At 46.9% G+C, this 20,080-nt stretch overlaps 1 protein-coding gene and 1 non-coding gene across 2 annotated transcripts; both read left to right on the top strand.

Annotated features, from left to right (window-relative positions):
* The first annotated feature begins 4,869 nt into the window (after nucleotides 1-4,869).
* LOC144141003 (O-acyltransferase like protein-like) lies at nucleotides 4,870-19,285 on the top strand. The gene is made up of 6 exons (XM_077672484.1): nucleotides 4,870-4,947; nucleotides 8,622-8,744; nucleotides 10,054-10,174; nucleotides 15,261-15,447; nucleotides 17,694-17,836; nucleotides 18,663-19,285. Exons 3-6 carry the CDS (start codon nucleotides 10,130-10,132, stop codon nucleotides 18,957-18,959), a joined length of 672 nt encoding a protein of 223 aa, XP_077528610.1. The 5' UTR covers nucleotides 4,870-4,947; nucleotides 8,622-8,744; nucleotides 10,054-10,129; the 3' UTR covers nucleotides 18,960-19,285.
* On the top strand, nucleotides 13,561-13,633 carry Trnas-gcu (transfer RNA serine (anticodon GCU)). Its single transcript has one exon. It is a non-coding gene; the product is annotated as a tRNA-Ser (tRNA).
* Nucleotides 19,286-20,080: the final 795 nt, after the last annotated feature.

Raw genomic sequence — 20,080 nt, 5'->3', positions numbered from 1 at the left:
CCTCTTTCCCACCCCCGCTTGTCCACACTGCGGGGACTACGAAGACACCCCCCCGCCATCTGGAACTGTCCTGCCCTGCTTCCTGTTCCCCCACCCAACCCCCCCGACTCCCGGATGTCTGCCCTCGCGCGCTCGGGACGCCCAGTCCCAGTGCGCCATGGTCGACAGGTCTCGGGCCTATACGCCTCGAGCGCGGCCTGTAGGGACTAGTAGGGACGCCACTGAAATCCCCCTAGCGGCCCGTTTCGAAAGCAGGCGCGGGAGTCCGCACCCCGCTCCCCAGTGCAGCCGCTGCTTTTGCGGCACGTTCACGACTTAGATTTACCGTTTATGGGCGTTTGAAATCCATGTTTATGTGGAGCAGTCACTCTGTTCGCAAATGGGGTGTGTTTACGAGAGTGTAAATGTTTCCGACGCGATCTTAGTGTGGTATTTTCGGTCTGTATAAGCGCCAAGTGTGTGTCACAGGCCAGCGTGGCGGAACCGGCGTATGATGGAGCCGATTGTAGTTACACTGACCTGAATTTTCTAGCCGTGTCTCCGTAACCACCGGTTCCTAAGATGTTCATGCTACGGCTATACATTACGATTTAAATCGGTTTTGTGCGCTTACATAATCAGCGGAGCACTCATACCTGACAGCACATCAGTTACGTTTGCCAATATTATACCTCAGATATTGATCACCACCATTTACAAGCGAGTCTGTGTTAATTTCGGGAATATTCAACAAAAGTACGATGGACAATGCATAATTATACTCGGGGATCAGCACACGACAGAGTCGTCTTGTCGTGAGGTGCGCGCCCGCAGACCTTAATCTGCTACATATATCCTCTGCGAGCAGTGCGGAGACGGGCTTATAATATAATCCGCGTCCGCGACCAAATGCTACTTCGAAATATCGTCGTATGGCACAGGGAGCCTGCAGAATAAACCAGAAACTGAAATCCGAGGGCCTTATTACGTACCACACTCTTCCAACGACACCTTTCATCGCTTGTTGAACAGCCTATTCTGTATACTTCCAGAAATGCGTACGCCGTACGATGAGCTCTTTATTGAAGTAGAAAAACAAAAGGAAAGTGAACGCGAAGTTTAAGTGTGGGATTACTAAAACGTTCATTGCTTGATTCCGCTCCGCATTTGTACACGGCGTCCCCCTCTCCGCCCCCCCACCGATGTCTCGCATAATAGCAGTGCATTTCGCGTATAGTGGTCGAGTGAAACCTACCTGGCTTAAGTTTAGACGAACGTCTTTAGCATGCCAGAAGCTGCACTGTTTTTTTTTTATTTCCGTTAGAGCTATTATGTTTTAAATTCCGCATTGGCACAGAATTTATTTTTCCGTGGTTTCATTTCCTTGGTTCTTGCTATACGGCGTGTGTGGGCACATATTTAACGACGCACAGGCTTGGAATATACTTCACATTTTCGCATGGTTTATATTCTTATAAAAGGCATAAGATATTGTCCGGGGTTGGGTAATCACATCCCCGAAACATGTTTTTCTGCGGTGTATATATGCGAAACGAAGCCGCATTCGTTGTCCCACGCTGCAAAATGAAGCCAACCTCTCATTGTGCCAGTATCAGGTCTAAACGAGGCGTCAGTAGAATTCATTTGTGCCTGATGTTTTGGAGGTGACAGTGGTGATATGATGCTACCGTCGCCGACGCCCGGAAGAGCGGCGACGAAGCGCGCAGAAGCGCGTCCCCGGGTTGCTCTTGCTGGCGATCGCGTACTCTACGAAGACGCAGCTGCTAAGTGACCTAAACGTAGTCTTTGCCTATAGACGTCACCATAACAAGTTTTTTTAGGGCGCGGAAAGGCGAAAAGAAGCGAAATAGAACCAAAACACTGCATGAGCCCCTATCAGTCACGCAGCGCAAATCCCGTCAACGCCGCGGAGAAGCGGCGGCAGGCGGCGCAGCGATCGCGAAGCTTGAGGCGTATAGAGCTGCGCTTCCGCGGCGCCACCGTCCGAACTAACTTAGCCTGGCCAGGAATAAATCGTGTTTCTCTCTCTCTCTCTCTCTCTCTCTCTCTCTCTCTCTCTCTCTCTCTCTCTCTCTTCTCTCTCTCTCTCTCTCTCTCTCTCCGGCAACGGTCGCGAGACCGAATTCGTTCACTGGCCAAGGTCGCGAGAAACGCGAGACACGTTTATGAGCAAAAAGAAAAACAAAGCTGATTACGATGCTGTGACAGAGATTGTGTTATCCGGGAAAGGTTCTGCCGAGTGAACCTCAAGGACACGCGGGTAAAGAAACAATGTAGGTAAATGCTGTTTACACGCATCGTGTGATGTAACTGCAAGGGCTATTTACGCGAGACGTTCAGGGCCGTAATGCCCAAAAGTAATTGCTTGGGGGATTCCATAAACAGCTGTTGTGATATCGCGTGTACCAATGGGCATTGGCCTAGAACTTTGTTTTTTTTATATAATTAGGCAAACCCCACGATCAACATAACGACGTCAGCGCACGTCAGATTGCCCTGCTGTAATTTGCACGCATCTTCTGATTGTTCTCGTAGCTGTTTTTCCCATCGTTCTTTTCTTCTATTCTTCCCGTTTTTTGTTGCATTATTTTTCGCTAGCACGTGCCACAGCTTCAGTAGCAGTATTTTCCCCTAATAAACTGGAAAGTGGCGATGTGGCACAACCACCGTGGTCGCTTCAGAAGCACGAAGATTTAGCTTAGAAAACGAAGACCCAGGTCCATGCTTTCGGGCGGGGGTTTTCGGCGTACACAAACACGGCGTTAAATCTCTGATACCCTGCCATATACTGCTCTAGCAGAAAAAAATATATCGGCAGCGTCTGAGGACCCTAAAGTCTAATTACATGACCTTCCGCTGCAACATTCACAATTACTTCGTCCTAAGTTTTCACGCTCATTGATGGCCAACAGTCGCTCCTCAGACCATTCTAACTCGACTTGGCGCCACCACTCCTTTCCTACGGAACTGTCAGCAAGGTTGCAGCCTGCTCCTTCTAAATCCTGAGCGCCGTGAGAGTGCCGCTGCAACCTTCGGAATCAGGCGGCCCTTTTTCAGGTTAATACCTATGAAAAGTCGTCGTCTGAGCCCCGAAAACTCAAACAAGCACAGGTTCGCTATCATTGCTATGTCGGAGTCTCGACTGCGATGGGTAGCTTGTTTCGAAATGCTCTCTTTATCGGTCTTTGACCGGCTCGAACCGGGGCCGGCTTCCCACCCCTATGACGGGAGATTTTTATTGAATGATGCCATACTCAGTGCGTGAAAATAGTACGTTGTAGCAACGCCAATGCATAATCGTATGACTCTAGCTTTAATCACAAGGAGTACACAACCTTGAACTGTAGACTGCGTGTTAAGCGTCTGCAAGTCGACTCGTACACGACAACCAGAGTTGCTCTCAAGAAGTTTTAACACACACTACCCTGCTTGTGGACGCATCAAGGCGACGAAAAAACAAGTCGTTTGCTCCGTGCTACCAGCCAGGCAAGACTACACATACTAAACGCTGCAGTGTCTCCACATTATTCCCGGACAGGATCGCCACTGTTACAGACGTTACTATCGTGCCTGCCCGCCTGCTGTCACCCTTGTCCTAAGGCCCAATACTGAGAGCTTTCGCAGTTACCATGTTGGTACAGCGCAATATATTATAAGACTCAAAACAATCCCTGAAGAAGCCTTCCTGAGAATATATACCAACGAAGCATGATCTTGTGTAGGCTTTCCTTCCGCAGAAGAACGTTGTGAGAGAAGCGAAATTGACAAGCTGGGAAACTTTCTTCGGAAATTTCATGTAATTCTTGAATATCCCTTAATGGATGCTTATAGGTATTTTTCCGTGTTTTGTTTGAAGAATTGAGCTCTACAAATCAATGACCGCGACTTAAATGGGTGTTTCAACTGGGCCACCTAAAATAAACCTTTCGCGCCAGTAGATTCTTGCCGATTTACCCAATGTTGTACAGCAGCGGGGTTTTATTCACGAGAGTGCTGGTTTGGGCCTGTTGGTAGAACATGGCATGACGATTTACCCAATGTTGTACAGCAGCGGGGTTTTATTCACGAGAGTGCTGGTTTGGGCCTGTTGGTAGAACATGGCAAAGAATTTTTTTTTGCGACAGATTGTCCTACGGCATAAAAAAATATTCTCATATGTACAATACAGCACCCGTAGCGCGCAAAAATTCAAGAAGAGACCGGTGCTGGGGCCACCACATCCAGCGCTTTAGGTATGGGGGTCTGCCAGGATGGAGCCCTGTGCCTCGGAGGTGTTGCTTTCGGGCGTCTCTAAGGCCTGGGCAAGTCCAGAGCAAATGTTCAACGTCAGCTTCTGACGCACGAAGCACACAGAAGCGGCAAGTGTCCGCAAACGGCGCGTGATAGCGGGCAGGCCAAGCGTGTGTAACTGCTGGGGATAACGCCACCCTAACCCGAAGCCTCCGTAGCACGACCTCCTCCCAACGAGCGAGCCCATGGAGAGGGGGGGGGGGGGGGGGGGGGGGTCAGTTCCACGCGGTGGAAGTAAACCACGTGGGGTCAATGCAAAGAATTGAAGCGCTAAGACAACAGGGACAGGCGAGTAGACATGAGGAAATTGTATTTCGACGTGGGCCAGTGTTCATGTGTACACACATGTATTCGTCTGCACATAACTGTTGGAAGTAGCACCTTGCGTGCGCCTTCTCGCCTGTGTGCCTGTCCCTGTCCTAGTGCTCCAATTCTTTAGGGGTTTTTTTTGCACTTTTACAGCCACTTTGATACAACGATTAAGCATGTCATGTTTCTGGTTCTTACGGAGGTGAAAGCGTTTGATTGCCCCGATATAACAATCCCATCCCCTGGTTTTTCATCCCCGGTGCAGTGTTTGCTCCACCTGTGGTACGTGAGCACGGACGTTCAGATCTTCCTCGTGATAGCATTTCCACTCACCATCCTTTTCCTAAGGTAAGGCCCCAAGCACCTGAAAGTGTCCCCGTGGACGCTTTTATGGACTCAGTCCTGACGCACGATCTGGTGTGAATTTAATTTTTAAACGAACGTTGAGTACCATTCCTTCTGTAGCACAAACAATGACGCTCAAGTTTGCTGTGGAAGAAAGTCGGCTTATTTTAAAAAATGACCAGTAATTCTAGTTATAAAAGAAAAGATCACCGATGATATTATACATCATCACCGCCTAATGCGTCATGTTTACTGTCACCCAGTTTTTATGAGACGAAAGGCGTGGGCGTTTTGCAGTTGCCCCCAAGCAGGCTTCTCCGGCCGGCATATTAAGACTGTATAGTTTAATACATACAAAAAATAAAAATTTCCTCCACTCTAGCCTTTAGCATTTTTGCTTATCATCTCCTCCCGAATTTTATGAAAAATGTGGAAAGTATGGTAGGGACATGAGTCTAGTGTATTTAAATTGGTCTCAGCGCACTTTAGGAATGAAAAGCAGCTCTTAGGAATTTTCTGTGTTACTAATATAGACTCCCTTTAAGGCAAACTCGAAGGGACCATACAAACTTGTCCTTCTTACCAGAAGCTCGTATTAACAGAAGTGCCTATCTCCGCCTTCGATAGCTCTCACTTCTGCTTAAATATCGCCTTTTTGTGAAGCCGAGACAAAGCGAGACAAGCGTTTTATTGAAGATGAAGAAATTCAGGGAAGCTTGCACTGACACACAAGACTTGAATGGCGAAGCTGTTGTACGTGAGCGTTGGAGGACACGTAGTTACGTTTTAGTATCATTGTTTATTTGCATAGTTGCGGCGCTAGTAATCTTCGTTATATGCACCGAAGAGGTTGTCGTCTTCCTCGCGAGTGGCGGATGCGAAGTCATCCTCAGCATTGTATTCTACCAGCTAAACTGGCGAAGCCTGCAAGGCTTGAACCATAGCGAAGCTGCAGGATGTTTTTATATGAGAGCCCTGAATGACACATCACCACGCATTTGAACATGTTTAAAATTCTTTATTTACATGTTCCGCCGTTGCTTCGCGCTCTGCTATTACCAGTATATTATCGTCATATGCATCGATATCTACGTCTTCCTCATGCATTACATGCGTGGTAGCGCTTGACGACAGCGCTGGAGTTTTTTTTTTTTCTTTTGCTGAAGCCACTGCGTAAGCCGGGGACTCGGCGGTCGTCGCGAGGCACGTGCTCACGAGCGCTCGTCATTTACTGTGTATTTTTTTCCTGCAACACCGAAATTACTGCTTGTACAACAGCTCCGCTGTTCAACTGCGGAGGTGAAACCGAGGTAGGCTTTCTCCGTATGCCTGGTTTGCTAGACATGGCCAGCACAAAGAGTTGTCTTGCTGAATCCGCGGCTGATAGCTCTGGTGGCGGTGGCGCGGTATGTGGCGGTGACGCGGGCTCACATGTTCCCGCTGAGGGATGGCATTGCTCGCGAGTTTCTCTGCATGCTCGCAAATAAAAGGCTTCGTCGTGGCGTTATTTCTTCGCTTTTGTTTTTCTTTTTTTAACGTGAAGCTTCCGGTGCGTCACTTGCGCCGTAGCTCGTAAAACCAAAACGCCCTGCAGGAAAGCCAAGTTTACACGATGGTTTCCCAAAGGGGACATGATGATCACGGTGATAAAACACGACGCGCCTCAAGAAAAAAAAAAACGCTTCCCGTAATCGGAATCGAACCCGGGTCGCTCGTGTCATGGAGCCGACTTGTACAGTATTGCGCCCTTCCGACACCGTCGAAGCAGTTTGCATTTCGGGCTTTTACTTTGACTCAGGTTGCATGGGAGGAAGCTTCGCGATTTAGCCACTTCTCTCGTAAAAAAGGGGCTGCAATTTTTTGGGAGTACGATGTGTAGGTTGACCGGCCACTAGTTTATTTTTTCCTTTCTTTCGCTTTACCGCCCACTCCGCAGGGGTGGGGTGGGGGGGGGTTGGTGGGGGTGGCAGATTTATCCGGGGGTTTTTATTCCTTGCTTCTCTTGCTGTGTCGTTCCGAGGCACGGAGATAGTAGCTTCGCGCCATTGCCACAGTTTCTTTTTTTTTCTTCTTTATTTCCTTCTCTTTTCTTCCCGTCTTTCTTTATTTCTTCATTTCTTTTTGTGTTAACTTCGGTTGCGTGAGTGCCCAGCCAAGCGTCAGCCCCAACTGTGAAAGTCCGTCTTAACAGAATACGTGTGAAAAGGTTTGTCTTAAACGGATTTTTTTTTGCAGTTAGTTTATGGAAAACCAAACAAACATACCCATGTTGTTCTGTTTATCTGAGAATTCGTCTTTGGCGAGTTTGTCTTCACGGGAGTCTACTGTATTTGTAATGACAAAAGTAATTATTTGTTTTTAGGGGCCAGTAGCCGCACCTAATGCGTAATACATACATACGTATGATCTTATCTAACAGCAAGGCTGTTTATGCTAGAGCTTGGTCCAGCGGCGTTCGCAAAATGTGTTCTAAAAAAATACCAAGAAAAAATACAGAGCACACGTAAGCGCCCGGCGACGCCCACGCTTGCGTGTGGCTTTGCGCCACGTGAGGAGCTCACAAAAAACGACCAAGAAAACAGTCCACATACGCCCACGCCTGAAGTGCATGGGGAGCGCAGGACAGCTCGCGCTACAGACGCCGAGTTCGCGAAGCCGGTTGCCGCGGGTTCTAGCGCGTGCTAACGCGGTCCACTTTGGGAGAGCTGCGAAAGCATGAGAACAAAATGATCCGGGACTGCCAGTCATGGAGAACTTTCAGCCGTAAGTTGGGAAATCCATGTGAGGTGCTACAGCCGGGTCTCCCACGAAGGGAGATGCGCCGCCAGCTCTGCTGGTTCTCCAGGCTTGCACCACTCGTGCAAGCTGCGCCAATTTTTTTTTTTTTTTCAAAGGAAGTATTTGTCGTGCAGGTGTGATCAGTTTACCTTAACGCTTTGGCAGGTCTGATTTGTCACAGCGCGTCCCAATTAGCACCCTCGGCATGCGAAGTAGTAAATTTGGGGAATGACGAGGCCTGATCGCTGAAACATCACGTAAAATAGCCACTCTTGCATTGCGCCATGGCGCACCACAGACCACCGTTTTTGAACTTGGCGCTGTCCACGACCTCTTTCGCGGTATGACTTTGCGATTGTTGAGGGCGCATCTGGTTCCTTTCGATCGCACCACTTTAATGCTAGTATAAAGTTCCCACCGTGATGGGTCTCCTTTCTGGTTTTCTGTTAGGACGTCACTGGCAATGTTACGTAGAAATAAATTTCGAAGTTAGTAAATACTGGGGATAATTTTTCGTGGAAACAAATTTCTTCCGTTTGGCAAAATAGAGTTTAACGAATTACCACAAGGAATTTATCTGAAATAGAGCAATGGTATAGGTTGCCTTTGTTGTAGTTTATAATCCGGTGTCATTAATTTCGTGAAATGTTGCGGGGTTATTGCAGGCGTGCGTCAGTGAACTATTGTCTGGAGGGAACATAAGGTATCCACAAAAGAAAAAAATGTCCCACTGAAACAAATGCCGCAGCATCACCACCCAGAAAAAAAAAATGCATGTGCACGACTCGCTGCACGTCCACGGCTTGCAGGCTTCTTTTTTTCTCCTTGTGATTTACTTCGAGTACCATACCGTGCATGAGTGCAAGTTACAGTTTCTATTGTGTTCTTATTTCTTTTAGGCATCGTAAACTCGCACTGTTCGCGTCCAGTGTCACCATAGTAGCCTTCTGTATTCTGGTATCCCTGCAAACGCACTTCTGGCACCTACTTTACTCGGCAACAACCACCTCCAATGACGTTGTGTAAGTATGTAGGTAATACAAGAAATCTCGCGTTACTTTTTAATTGTTCAATTGTAGGCTTTGGCTGTTTTTTCAGCGCAGATTTCCTACAAGGCTTGATTTAATTAACTGGCGATTTTTAGTTTTATATTTGGTTTCTGTTTGTTGCTTTTTGCATCGCGACAGCTTTATATTTTAACGGCTGGACTGTTGTTTGTTTCCCGATGTATGAACTTCCACACTACTTCTATGCAGAGGGGCAGGATATGTAATAAATAAATAAATAAATAAATAAATAATTAAATAAATAAATAAATATATAAATAGTAAGCTGCACCAAATTCTGAAACAAAAAATGTGTTAACATGTGGGACCTATTTTTGAACTGATGCATAGTCGGCGAAACTTCACAACTGTGAGCTGCGTAAAACTTTTGTTGACTTTTTGGTTTTGTTAGATGGTGCTGGCTTACAGCAACAAAATTAGTTTTTTACCTGACTTCAAAGAACTTGCTAAGCGGTTAGAGGTAATACCATTTTTATTTCTATGTTCAAAATGCCGTATCCTACACTAGGAGAAAAATGGTATAATGGCGCACATCATCGCATTAAGCCACTGACAATCCCCTTATTCAGGTTGCCTTCCTGTGGCAGAAGGCTAGAGGAAATGGTCGGGCTATGACAGGGACGGTACTTTTCGTAGACACCTGTAGCCACTTCAGTACCGAGTGCAACCTGTTGCGCTTGTCCTGGAAATTTGGCCATGATGTCACCCCACGCTTTATTTTGTCTATCTGATATCTCTGCACAGCTAAAATACGCTATAACAATAAAAGGAGCTATGAAAATTGTTTGACTTAATATTGTACACCAGCAATGGTAGGAAAGAACAAAATGTCAATAAAATTACCCAATACGCTCCTGATGACAGAACGCGTAGAGAAATGGAAAGGGGCATGCCTCGCAGTCGCGGTGCGGAAAAGTTTTTAACGAAAGATAATCTATTTGGTACATGTTCCCTATAGCCGACTTCTTTATGCAGCTTGGACGAATCTTTCCTTTGGTGATATGTATTTTCGCGCCGCCTTTTGTTCGGGCAGCCCACCACCACAGGCAAATTTGCTCATTGCGGAGACTAAGACATTCAGGTTGTTTGCACTGTACCATGAAGACATGGTTTAGTTGCACATCTCCCAAATCCAGTCGTATTGCAGGCTCAAAAGCCCCAAAACTATCTTGTAACGCGTATTAGTTGCCCTTACGTTATCTGTGTGACGTAACGGACAAGAAATGAATTTTTTCACGCAGCTTTTATTCTTTTCTTCTTCTAGGCGGATTGTGGACACCATTGAACTCATCTACCTTCGGCCATTTACACACGTGAGCACGTATATTTTCGGCGTCGTCATGGGCTACGTGACATTACGCTACGGCGAAGCGAAAATTGGGCTGGTACGTTATAACTATGAATTAATATCTATTGGGTTGTCTGAATAACGAAGATTTCATTTTGATGCACTTGTAATCAAATGGTCGCCGAGAAAAAAATTAGGAATAAATATTGGGTGTTGTCAGTTTCCTCTAGCTTGAACTACTTCTTACAGCACCAGTCGTGAACGAAACCCATTATTGTGAACATTGTGTCCGCGAAGATCTATCAAAAGTGCAAAGCATCTGCTATTACTAAGCACAGCGTTGTCTCTGAAGATAGTTACGTAACTCAGTAACCAAATAATACATTGCAATAAACAATATAAGTAGGTCATCAACCACAAATGGATTGTTTAACAACAACGTAGTAGGAAATAATTGATTCATGGGTATTCATTTGTTAGTGAGTCACCTGACACTGATCATTTGTTAATAATGATTTATTCAGTGATGCGCTTTTTCTTTGAACTATTTTTCACCAATTGACTAAACTAGGTAATAAATCATTTTCTTGTTTTTTTTAAGACATGAAAAATGATTCCGGAGCTCTTACACCGCCCACAATTTATACAGTTATCATAGGAGTATTTGCGGATTTAATACTTGGCTAATCTTTTGGCGGAAAGAGAAATTTCGTTCTAAAGACTTGTCCACGCCTGCTACTGGCTTTCCGTGTGGATAAAATCAGCCCCTGCTCCGTGCGTATGGAAGGCTTTGAGGTGGGCCAGTGAATTTTAAAGCAAAATATAAGCGGTCATATCGTGTAAGGTGATTACCTCAAACATTTTCTTTTTTTGCGGGCTAAATTTGTTTATGTGGGAATGACATCTTCAAACTAAATCCATAAACGTCCGCACTCAATGGGTGAGGAAGGGACAGCAACATCTGAGCCTGTCTCCGCCACACGGGCTAAATGCAGCGCCATTTAGTGGACACACGGCTGTGGACTGGCTGCTTCCTTTACAGCAGTGCATTATTATTACTTGTTGTTATCTTGTCATTAGCAGAATTATTACTAAGCATACGGAAGAGCGTATGTGTATGATGTCGCATAGTAATACGTCTCCACGTGTCGTGGCTGTGTATTAGCAGAGTCCTTCAATGCTTTACTGGTCACGAAACTGCTCCGTAACTCAATGGGAGAGCTTCATATGCTGCATTTGGCCGCCGCGCGGTGGCGCCACCCTCTCACTGAGGTCACTCCTCGGGCGGCGTTGCGCTGGCTCGAACGGCGGAGCCGCGGCGAGTTGTGTTTGTTTTGTGCGGGTAAAAAAATGTAACGTGCATATCGCGCTCTTGTGATGCGACTTAAGTAGTACAACGACGATGCCGAACATGTGTTGCGTCCCGGGATGCTTGTCGTTCCTTGTACAACGATACCACAGAAAATGTTTCCTTGTTCTGTTGACCGAGCGACGGGCAGCTGTGTGAGAAATGGAGGGGTGCCATCCCAAGGCAAGCAACGGGAGATTTCAGCTTCGATTATAAGTGTGCGACAGTATGTGGAAATGCACTGTGTGTGAGAATGGAAAAAGCAATGTACCCTTTTGAGAGCATCGTGGACCTAGAATTGTACAAGGCCGAATTTTTGTCATATCAGTCGGGTTGTAGCGGGGCTTCATTACCCATTAGCTGTTTGCAAACTTGTATTACCTTGCGCTCAGGCTCGCGTGTAAGAAAGCTTTGGGACATCCTTGTGCTTTTACTTTTCATATTTCCGCGAATTATCCAGTAGGGTTCGTTTTGTTTGTTTTGTAACCGCGCGTGGCCGATTCCGGTTTCTTATCTGGCGTTTCAAGCGGAGCGCCCATTTGCTCTTTTTGTCGTACGTCCCATCGGGCAATATTGTTTGATATGGAAAGGGTGCCACCTTGTCGCTAACTTGATTGATTGTAGGGTTTAACGCGCCGACGCAACGCAGGCGATGAGGCGCGCCGTAGTGGAGGGCTCCGGATTAATTTTGACCACCTGGGGATCTTTAACATGCGCCGAAATCTCGTACACACGGGCGTTTTTGCTTTTCGCCTCCATCAGAAAAGCGGCCGCCGCGGCCGGGAATCGAACCCGCGACCTCGTGCTCAGCAGCGCAACGCCTTAGCCACTGAGCCACCGCGGCGGGTACCTTGTCGCTAACTTGATTTTTTGTTTCTTCAACAATGTTCTCGATCCTATTTCCATGGATCTGAAATTAATAACGTTCCAAGAGTAATGCATGCATAGCAAACGGCGCGCAACTCACTTTATCGACGTTCATCTGTTCATGTCACACTGCGGACTGCTTCTTAGACGTTTGTGTTTCATTCTAGTCTTTTGTAGTGCAGGAGATTGTTAGCTCTCTGCGTTCAGAAAAGCTTTGCGTCGTTCTTGGCTACGTGGCAATATTCTGTTTCCTCCGTGTGCTGCACATCGCAGCGCGAAAAAATAAATTTTTGTACGCTGGACCACGCTCTTCTGTCTCCCTTCGTAACATAGAAATATTTTGTTGCGTGTGATAAAATCAGTTTCATTGTTCTTTTTTCGCTTCCTGTTTTTGCAAGGATTGCAAAGCGTGGAAGCAGAAAAACACATGGAGTAACATATATCTCTTCGTGTTTTGATCCTTCGCGTTTCTGCAGCGTTTTTAGATGTTCTCAAGTATGTACCCACTCATCGAAACGACAATACTATTGGGCTATCTCTTTTAGCGTTCTGTGCATTACAGAGCAATCAACGGATTCATTAAGCGTAGTCTGAACGATGCGTACTTGGTTTCTTTCAGTTTTTTATTTTATTATCGATAGGCCCGCAGCAGTCCGTCACTACACAGCTACTGTATGTGTGGTATTTACAACTTTGCTTTAAGAAAAGAAGCAATATAGATTTAAAAATCCGTAAACACGACGGCGCAGCGCTTGTGCCAGATCACACAGAAGCCGTTGCCGTTCGCGGCCGAAGTCTACGGTAACTTACTGCGAAAAATAAAACCCCATTGAAGGCAGGTGATAAACACAATTACTGGACTATTCATCGCTAACTACTACGAAAAAAAAAACACTTTATCAGCGCGCAGACACCAAAAGCAGCGAGCGTTTGCACGCCAAGAGCTGGCAAATACACCGCACGCGCGGCGGCTGGATGACCTTCGTGCGGCGGTGGCGCCTGTAGTGGCGCGCGCGGTCCCTATATGAAGCGAGCGCCGAAGTTTCGTGACCAGTAAAGCATTGAAGGACTCTGGTATTAGTCAGGTCTGCCATAAGTGCCCTTTTGAAATCTTCGCGCCGATTGCGGTGTCTATAGAGCTACCCTCATGCGGTCACAATACGGACTTCATCCTCCTTCGTTACGTATTCTCCCTGTACTGAAACCATACGTTTAGGTAAGCATACGAATTAGGTTTAAGCGCCATGCATGACTTCGGGAAAATACCCGCCGCGGTGGCTCAGTGGCTAAGGCGTTGCGCTGCTGACCACGAGGTCGCGGGTTCGATTCCCGTCCGCGGCGGCTGCTTTTCTGACGGAAGCGAAAAGCAAAAACGCCCGTGTGTACGAGATTTCGGCGCTCGTTAAAGATCCCCAGATGGTCAAAATTATTCCGGAGCCCTCTACTACGGCGCGCCTCATCACCTGCGTTGCGTCGGCGCGTTAAACCCTACCGTCAATCAAACTCGGGAAAAAGATATTGATAGGACAGAGGCGCACTAACACTTTATTCAGCGTTGACGGCGAATATAAAGCTCTCAAAATACATGCTATAGTTCTCCAAAGACACATGTAAAAGCGTGACGGCGGCTGCGCAATCTATAGATCGCTCAGACAGTCGATCTCGGAAGAAAAGAGATATACGAATGACTTGCAAACGCATCTATCCTCCATCTTGTTATTAATCACGTAGGCCTCAAAACATTGTGTTATGTGTGTTATTGGGAATGCTTTTAGGTGAGCAGCATGTTGGAGCCTTGAAAAGGGAAAGCCCACAGAAGACTGCCGAGAAGGCTGCCGTGATGCCATACCTGCATAACACTTCGCACCGAAACTAGAAAAATGTAGAGCGTGCCGGTGTACCTGTAGTTTTCAGAGCACCAAACAAACTGGGTGCTATGTGCCGCAATGTGAACCGTTGGGAGCCCAGGCGACCTGTATGTCCAAAATCACATTGCACTCCGTTTGTAGGATGCCAAAAGGACGGGGTCTACGAAACTGGATTGTGAATTTACGAAACCTGGCGCTGCCTCAATGAACGATTGCTTAAGCATGGTGCGACATTGAAAAGAGGAACAGGAAGGCACTCGGCGCTACATTGCAAGACTCGTTGCACCACCAACGTCTGCGCGGCAGAATTGGACTAGACAAGAGTATTGAAGGCGTACAGTAAACAGCGATAAAGGGAAATTTTGAGGACTACATGATCAACGCGATGGAGGAAAGATGCGTTAGCAAGTCATTCGCGGACATATATTCTTGCGAGATCGACTATCTTGACGATTAGAGTGTGCAGCTGCCATCATGCCTCTACACGTATCTTTGGAGCATTATATCACATGTGTTTTCACAGCTTTATAATCGCCGTCAATGCGAAATAAAGTGTAGGTATTAGTGTAGCTGTGTCCTATCAATATCTTTTCCTTCCTGAAGTCGTGCTTGGCGCTTCAACCTAATTCCTATGATGGCATTGATTTGATTGATTGATTGTAAGCGCGCCATTGCAACTCAACTCAAGCGATGAGGCGCGCTGTAGTGGAAGGCTGAAGATTAATTTTGACCACCTGGGGATCTTTAACGTGCGCCGCAATCTCATACACATGGGCGTTTTTGCTTTTCGCCTCCATAAGAAAAGCGACCGCCGCGGCCGGGAATCCAACCCGCGTCCTCGTGCTCAGCATCGCAACGCCTATGATGGCATGCCAACTAGCCCGTATCGACACATTAATTCCGTTTAAGTAGGCGTTCACTGAGACAGTTGCCACCGACATTTTTAAACCCCTATTGCTGCAAACCACATGCATGCTGTCAAACTTAGTTTCAAGGGAAAAAGGATATCAGCTGCTGTTATATACTGGAAGCTTAATACTAGTATGAGTAGGGTTCTACATTTTGCTGTTCCTGTCTCGTCAATCTTCTCTCTCGTGCAGGTTACTCAACTAGCCCATTGGATCTTGTCCTTTGCGCTCACTGGCTTCGTGCTGTTTATCACGCTACCGTGGAACCGAGGCAACCCACCGGACGAAATCACCACTGCCATCTACGCGGGCTTCCACCGCTTCGTCTGGGCCCTGGGCCTCGCGTGGCCTTCGTACGCATGCGCTACAGGCAGAGGAGGTGCGTGGGGTAGCGCGGGTGCTTGATGATACAATACCATGTCTGTTCACAAAACAGCTTGAATGGCACCCATTTTGAGAGCTCTTCTTTTACAAGATTCTTTCCAAACGTGATGTTAGAGCACCAGGGCTCTTTGCTCTTTATACGAAACGCACAGCACCATAGATTTTGCAGACAGGTGATGGAGTGTTTTTGTACTTGTGCAAACCCACACACAAAGCTGCGATGCTGTTTGCTCTTTTTAGCTGAGGGATCACGTGTACGTGATGGTGCAGGCGCAGTTAAAGGCGATGAGTTAGCAAGAACACAAGACAAAGCGCTTTCAATGGCGCTTTCGTTTTCAATAGAGCCTTTCCCGTCGTGAACTAATAGAACCACGCCCAACTGGCAGTTCTTCTCAGTGATCACCACTCCACTTAGCTGAAAGACAAAACACTGTTGCTTATGAAGATTAACTGGGCCCGTCCCGCTTCGGAGAAGGGAGAAAAGGGGGCAGTCTTCTCTTCTGTCCACGTATTCGCCACTTCTTGTTCCGCTTCCAGTGCAACAGCCCCGTGTGCTAAACACCCGTCGCGGGAGGCCTGTGACGGGTCTTTAGCACACAGGAAACCAAACACAGCGGACAACCTTGATATTGTTGGATCATGGTAGCTATTGCCTGTAGAGCGGTCCCCGTGCATTGATTGGCTCAGTTGCGCGCTTTCCCTCTGAGTCGCCATATTAACCTATGTCCAGGGCTGCTTATGATAAAACGCGCTGCAGGTGCATGGTTTGTATACGTAATAATGGCCTTCCCTGCTTGCGTTGGGCGAATAGGCAGCTATCGGGTCCAACCTCCACTGTGACAGTTTACCAGCGCCAGGGCTTAAATTCACGATGTTGTTCGCTGGTAAGAATGAAAAGCAAAAACGCCCTTGGTTGCGCGATTTCGGCGCACGTTAAAGATCCCCAGATGGTCAAAACTAATCCGGACCATCCACTACGGCGCGCCTCATCGCCTGCGTTGCGTCGGCGCGTTAAACCCTACAATTAATAACAATGACTCGTACCTGGCTGGCCTTGTCTAGCCTCATTCTTTTATGGTGCCTTCTGCAAGGCGCATTCGTGCTCATCTCGCGCCACAAGTATGCAGCCCAGGTCCAATCAAAACTATAACCAAAGACTCCTCTGAAAGTGAACTTCAGATCCGGGTGATTATTACGTTTTAGTGGTTTCAATGCTACAATTAGGCGGTCATGCGCACGTTACCGGGGGAAAGTAACAGTGTTTCAGCTACAGTTACCTAAGCCAAAAAAGAAACTATGTTACAGTTACAGTTCCTGTGGAAAAGTAACGAGGTTACTTTTTCGTTAGTGTATAAGACTAAGTAATCGATCACAAACACAATTATAGAGTTTATTATTAGAAGCGTACGAGGGCATTCAGGTAGTCAAAATTTTCCGTGGTAAAACCCGGTAGAAAGGAAACCTGAGAGGGAGCGCGATCAATCCCAACCCCAGCAAACATTGTGTACGCCTCATTTTGTTACATCATCATTTTTGTCGGTGCACCCTTGGTGTGGGGTAATTTATTTGCAAAATGCATTGTAACTTCGGATGAGCTGTTTGTGAAAGTAGACATCCGAGAGCTGCTGTATTTTAAGACGGTTTAATCACCAGTTTTTTTTAATTGCCAGTTTTTTTTTTCTTGTTTCCGCTCGACTCGGGGCGAACGCAAAGATATAATAAGCATGAAGACCGACCTCAAATCTCGTTCTTCTGCAGGGAAAATAATGCTCCTCTGCTCAACTTCAATGGGAGCCGTGTTGCGGAAAGTTGAAAGGTGGAGAAAATATGGGAAAATAGAAAGTCCGTAAAAGTGGAAAGCGCGATGTGTACGTGGGCCTTTAATTAGTATTGCTGTTAAATATTTTTTTATAAAAAAGTGAGTAACGGTAACTGTACCTCTAACTGTATTTCCTGGAACAGTTACTGTGTGAAAAAGTAAGTCTTACAGTTACAAGTTACTCTAGCTTAAAAGAAACCAGTTAGTTACAAGTTACTGAAAAAAGTAGCTAGTTAACAATAACGCGTTACAAGTAACTAGTTAGTGCCCAAGACGCTACTTCGTGACGCCACATTTGGAGGCGTATAGGCAAATAGCCTTCCGTACCAACCCCTCCAGGTATGGAAGCAAACTCAAGACTATGAAGATGTCCGCACGAAGTAACAACCATGCCCTCTGGTGTCTTTTTTTTTGTGTCGCAGGTCTGTTGAACGCTTTCTTCTCCTGGAAGGCGTTCATGCCAATATCACGGCTAGTCTACAGCATCTACCTCGTGCATGTTCCCCTTCTATACCTGCGCATGGGCATCATGAAGACACATATCAATATGAACGAATTTTTTCAGGTAAGATGGCAAAACCAAGGCCATTGTAAATGAGTTTTTGCGGCTGGCTCCTCGACGTCTTATGAAAAAGGCTACGTGCTAGCCCACAATTTAGGGGCAAGTAATAATCGTGGCCGTTCTATTTGCGGTCTGACATCAACCTGCCTAATTATTACGTCGAGGCCAGCTATTTCCAATGAGCAATTGGTTGTGGCAACTGTAAAAGAGTATTACGAGGTTTTCAAAGCCTGAATTGTCCCTATTTAGTCTTATTTTGGTTTCTGCCCTATACAGATATATTAATGTACGTGTTTACACACGCGCGCGCATGCAGAAATACACACGCGTGCACACACACACACGCGTACTCACAGGTGCACACGCATGCACTCACGAACGCATGCACGCACACACATGCACGGATGCGCGCGCGCACACACACGCACACACGCACACACACACACACACACGCACACACGCACGCACGCACGCGCACACACACACACACACACACACACACACACACACACACACACACACACACACACACACACACACACACACACACACACACACACACACACACACACACACACACACACACACACACACACACACACAGCGTGTGAGCCAATGTTTCCCCTCGTATTTCGACATTCGCCCGCGGCTGTATTGGTAATCCGTACAAGTGTGGGAGTTGGTAGGACACATAGCAGGAAGTAGAACACGCGGCAAGAAAGACGCCCTTCGTCCGCCGTCCTTCTCATCGTGTGTACGTTAAATCTTCGTCCGCGTGTGATGTCGCTCTGATGTGCATTGAGTTAACACCTGAAATTCTTTATTCCAGCTCAACACTGCCATCGGCCTGTTTGGAATGAGCCTCTTCCTCGGCTACTTGCTCTATATATCCACGGAGGCTCCCGTGGGGCGCATCGAGAATGCGATCTTCGAAACCACCGTAAACAGAGCCCAGAAGGCGTCCAAGATGTCCGGGACCAAGAAAGTGCCGCTGACAGGCAATGACGCAGTTAAGAAGGTGCCCAGTGAAACTGAGACCAAAATCATTATAGAGAACGAAGCTAAGAAGATGGAGAATGCTGGCATTGACAATGCGGCCTATGAGAGCGAAAAGTCCAAGCTCTAAGCCACACGATGGGAAGACAAATGTTTAATCAAGGAAACAGACAGGTGTTAAACATAGAGAACATCAAGGAACACCCTGTTTTTGCGCCACTGTAGCCAGGACACTCTCTGTGGGGTACAATAGTGGTGCATTGACTGAGTTTGCGCTGCTGGTTGCTTCGCCAACTACTTCGTGGAAAAGTGCTTCCCATAGTGAAGTAGTGAAGGACATAAAAGGGTGTCAGTGGACGTGTTCGTGGCCTTCTGCGCGTGTCTATTTCAATGTTCCATTATACGTCTGTGAGCAAAGCCACAAGAGAAAGGTGGTTAATAAAACGTTTATTACGGGTTGTAGTACAGAAACCTCGTATCACGCCTTCGTCATGGTGTGCCACCGCAGAAATCCGTCCGTTTCTTTTCCCTGGGCAACACTGCGTAGTCATTAAGAATTTCGCGGGGAGGGGAGCGGGCCAGAGCAGATCGCTTCGCCAGAGAGGGAGCAATGGCCGGGAGAGACTTGGGTCGTGCCGCTGCGCTAATGACGTATGTACGTGGCACGCTGCTGCGGTCGATGGCTTTTTTGAAGAAATTAGGGGTTGGAACTGAATGCGGGGATGTCACGCTATAAATGTCACTCCGAAGGGTAAAGTCCTCCGTGTGTCCGCATTGGCTGAGAGCGGAGTTAAGTCACATGGTAGGACAGGAATGTGTTACCATCGCTTTTATAATTAATATCCTACTTACTTTAGTTTCTTTGCATATGCAAAATTGTTTGACAGTACTCGCTGCAACAGAGGAGACCGACTCAAACACGAAATGGTACAGGCTGAGCCCCATTTATAAAAAAACCTGCGGGTGCATGTTGGGAACAAGCGAGTGGCAAGGTTGTCCCAGACAGTTCTACTAAAAGTGGGGGCCAAATTTGCTGTTTTTTCATGCTTTGGTGCTGATGAAACCATTTTGACGACGATTAAAAAAGATATCCAGATGGATTCAGACATCGGTGGACTATCGGGACCTACAAGTGCTATATATTTTAACAGCAGGGCTGTTTAAGCTCGCAGTTCCGCCGTGGACAGTTATTAGGAGGCTATCAACATCGGCGAAGGGGAGAAGGTGAAAATGCTTGGCGAAAAAGTGGGA

The sequence above is a fragment of the Haemaphysalis longicornis genome, unplaced genomic scaffold (assembly GCF_048455015.1).
Source record: "Haemaphysalis longicornis isolate Haplotype H1 unplaced genomic scaffold, Haemaphysalis longicornis Haplotype H1 scaffold_589, whole genome shotgun sequence".
Classification (NCBI taxonomy): Eukaryota; Metazoa; Arthropoda; class Arachnida; order Ixodida; family Ixodidae; genus Haemaphysalis; species Haemaphysalis longicornis.
Note: the sequence above shows the minus strand (reverse complement) of the source record. Positions and strands in the feature narration are given on the sequence as shown.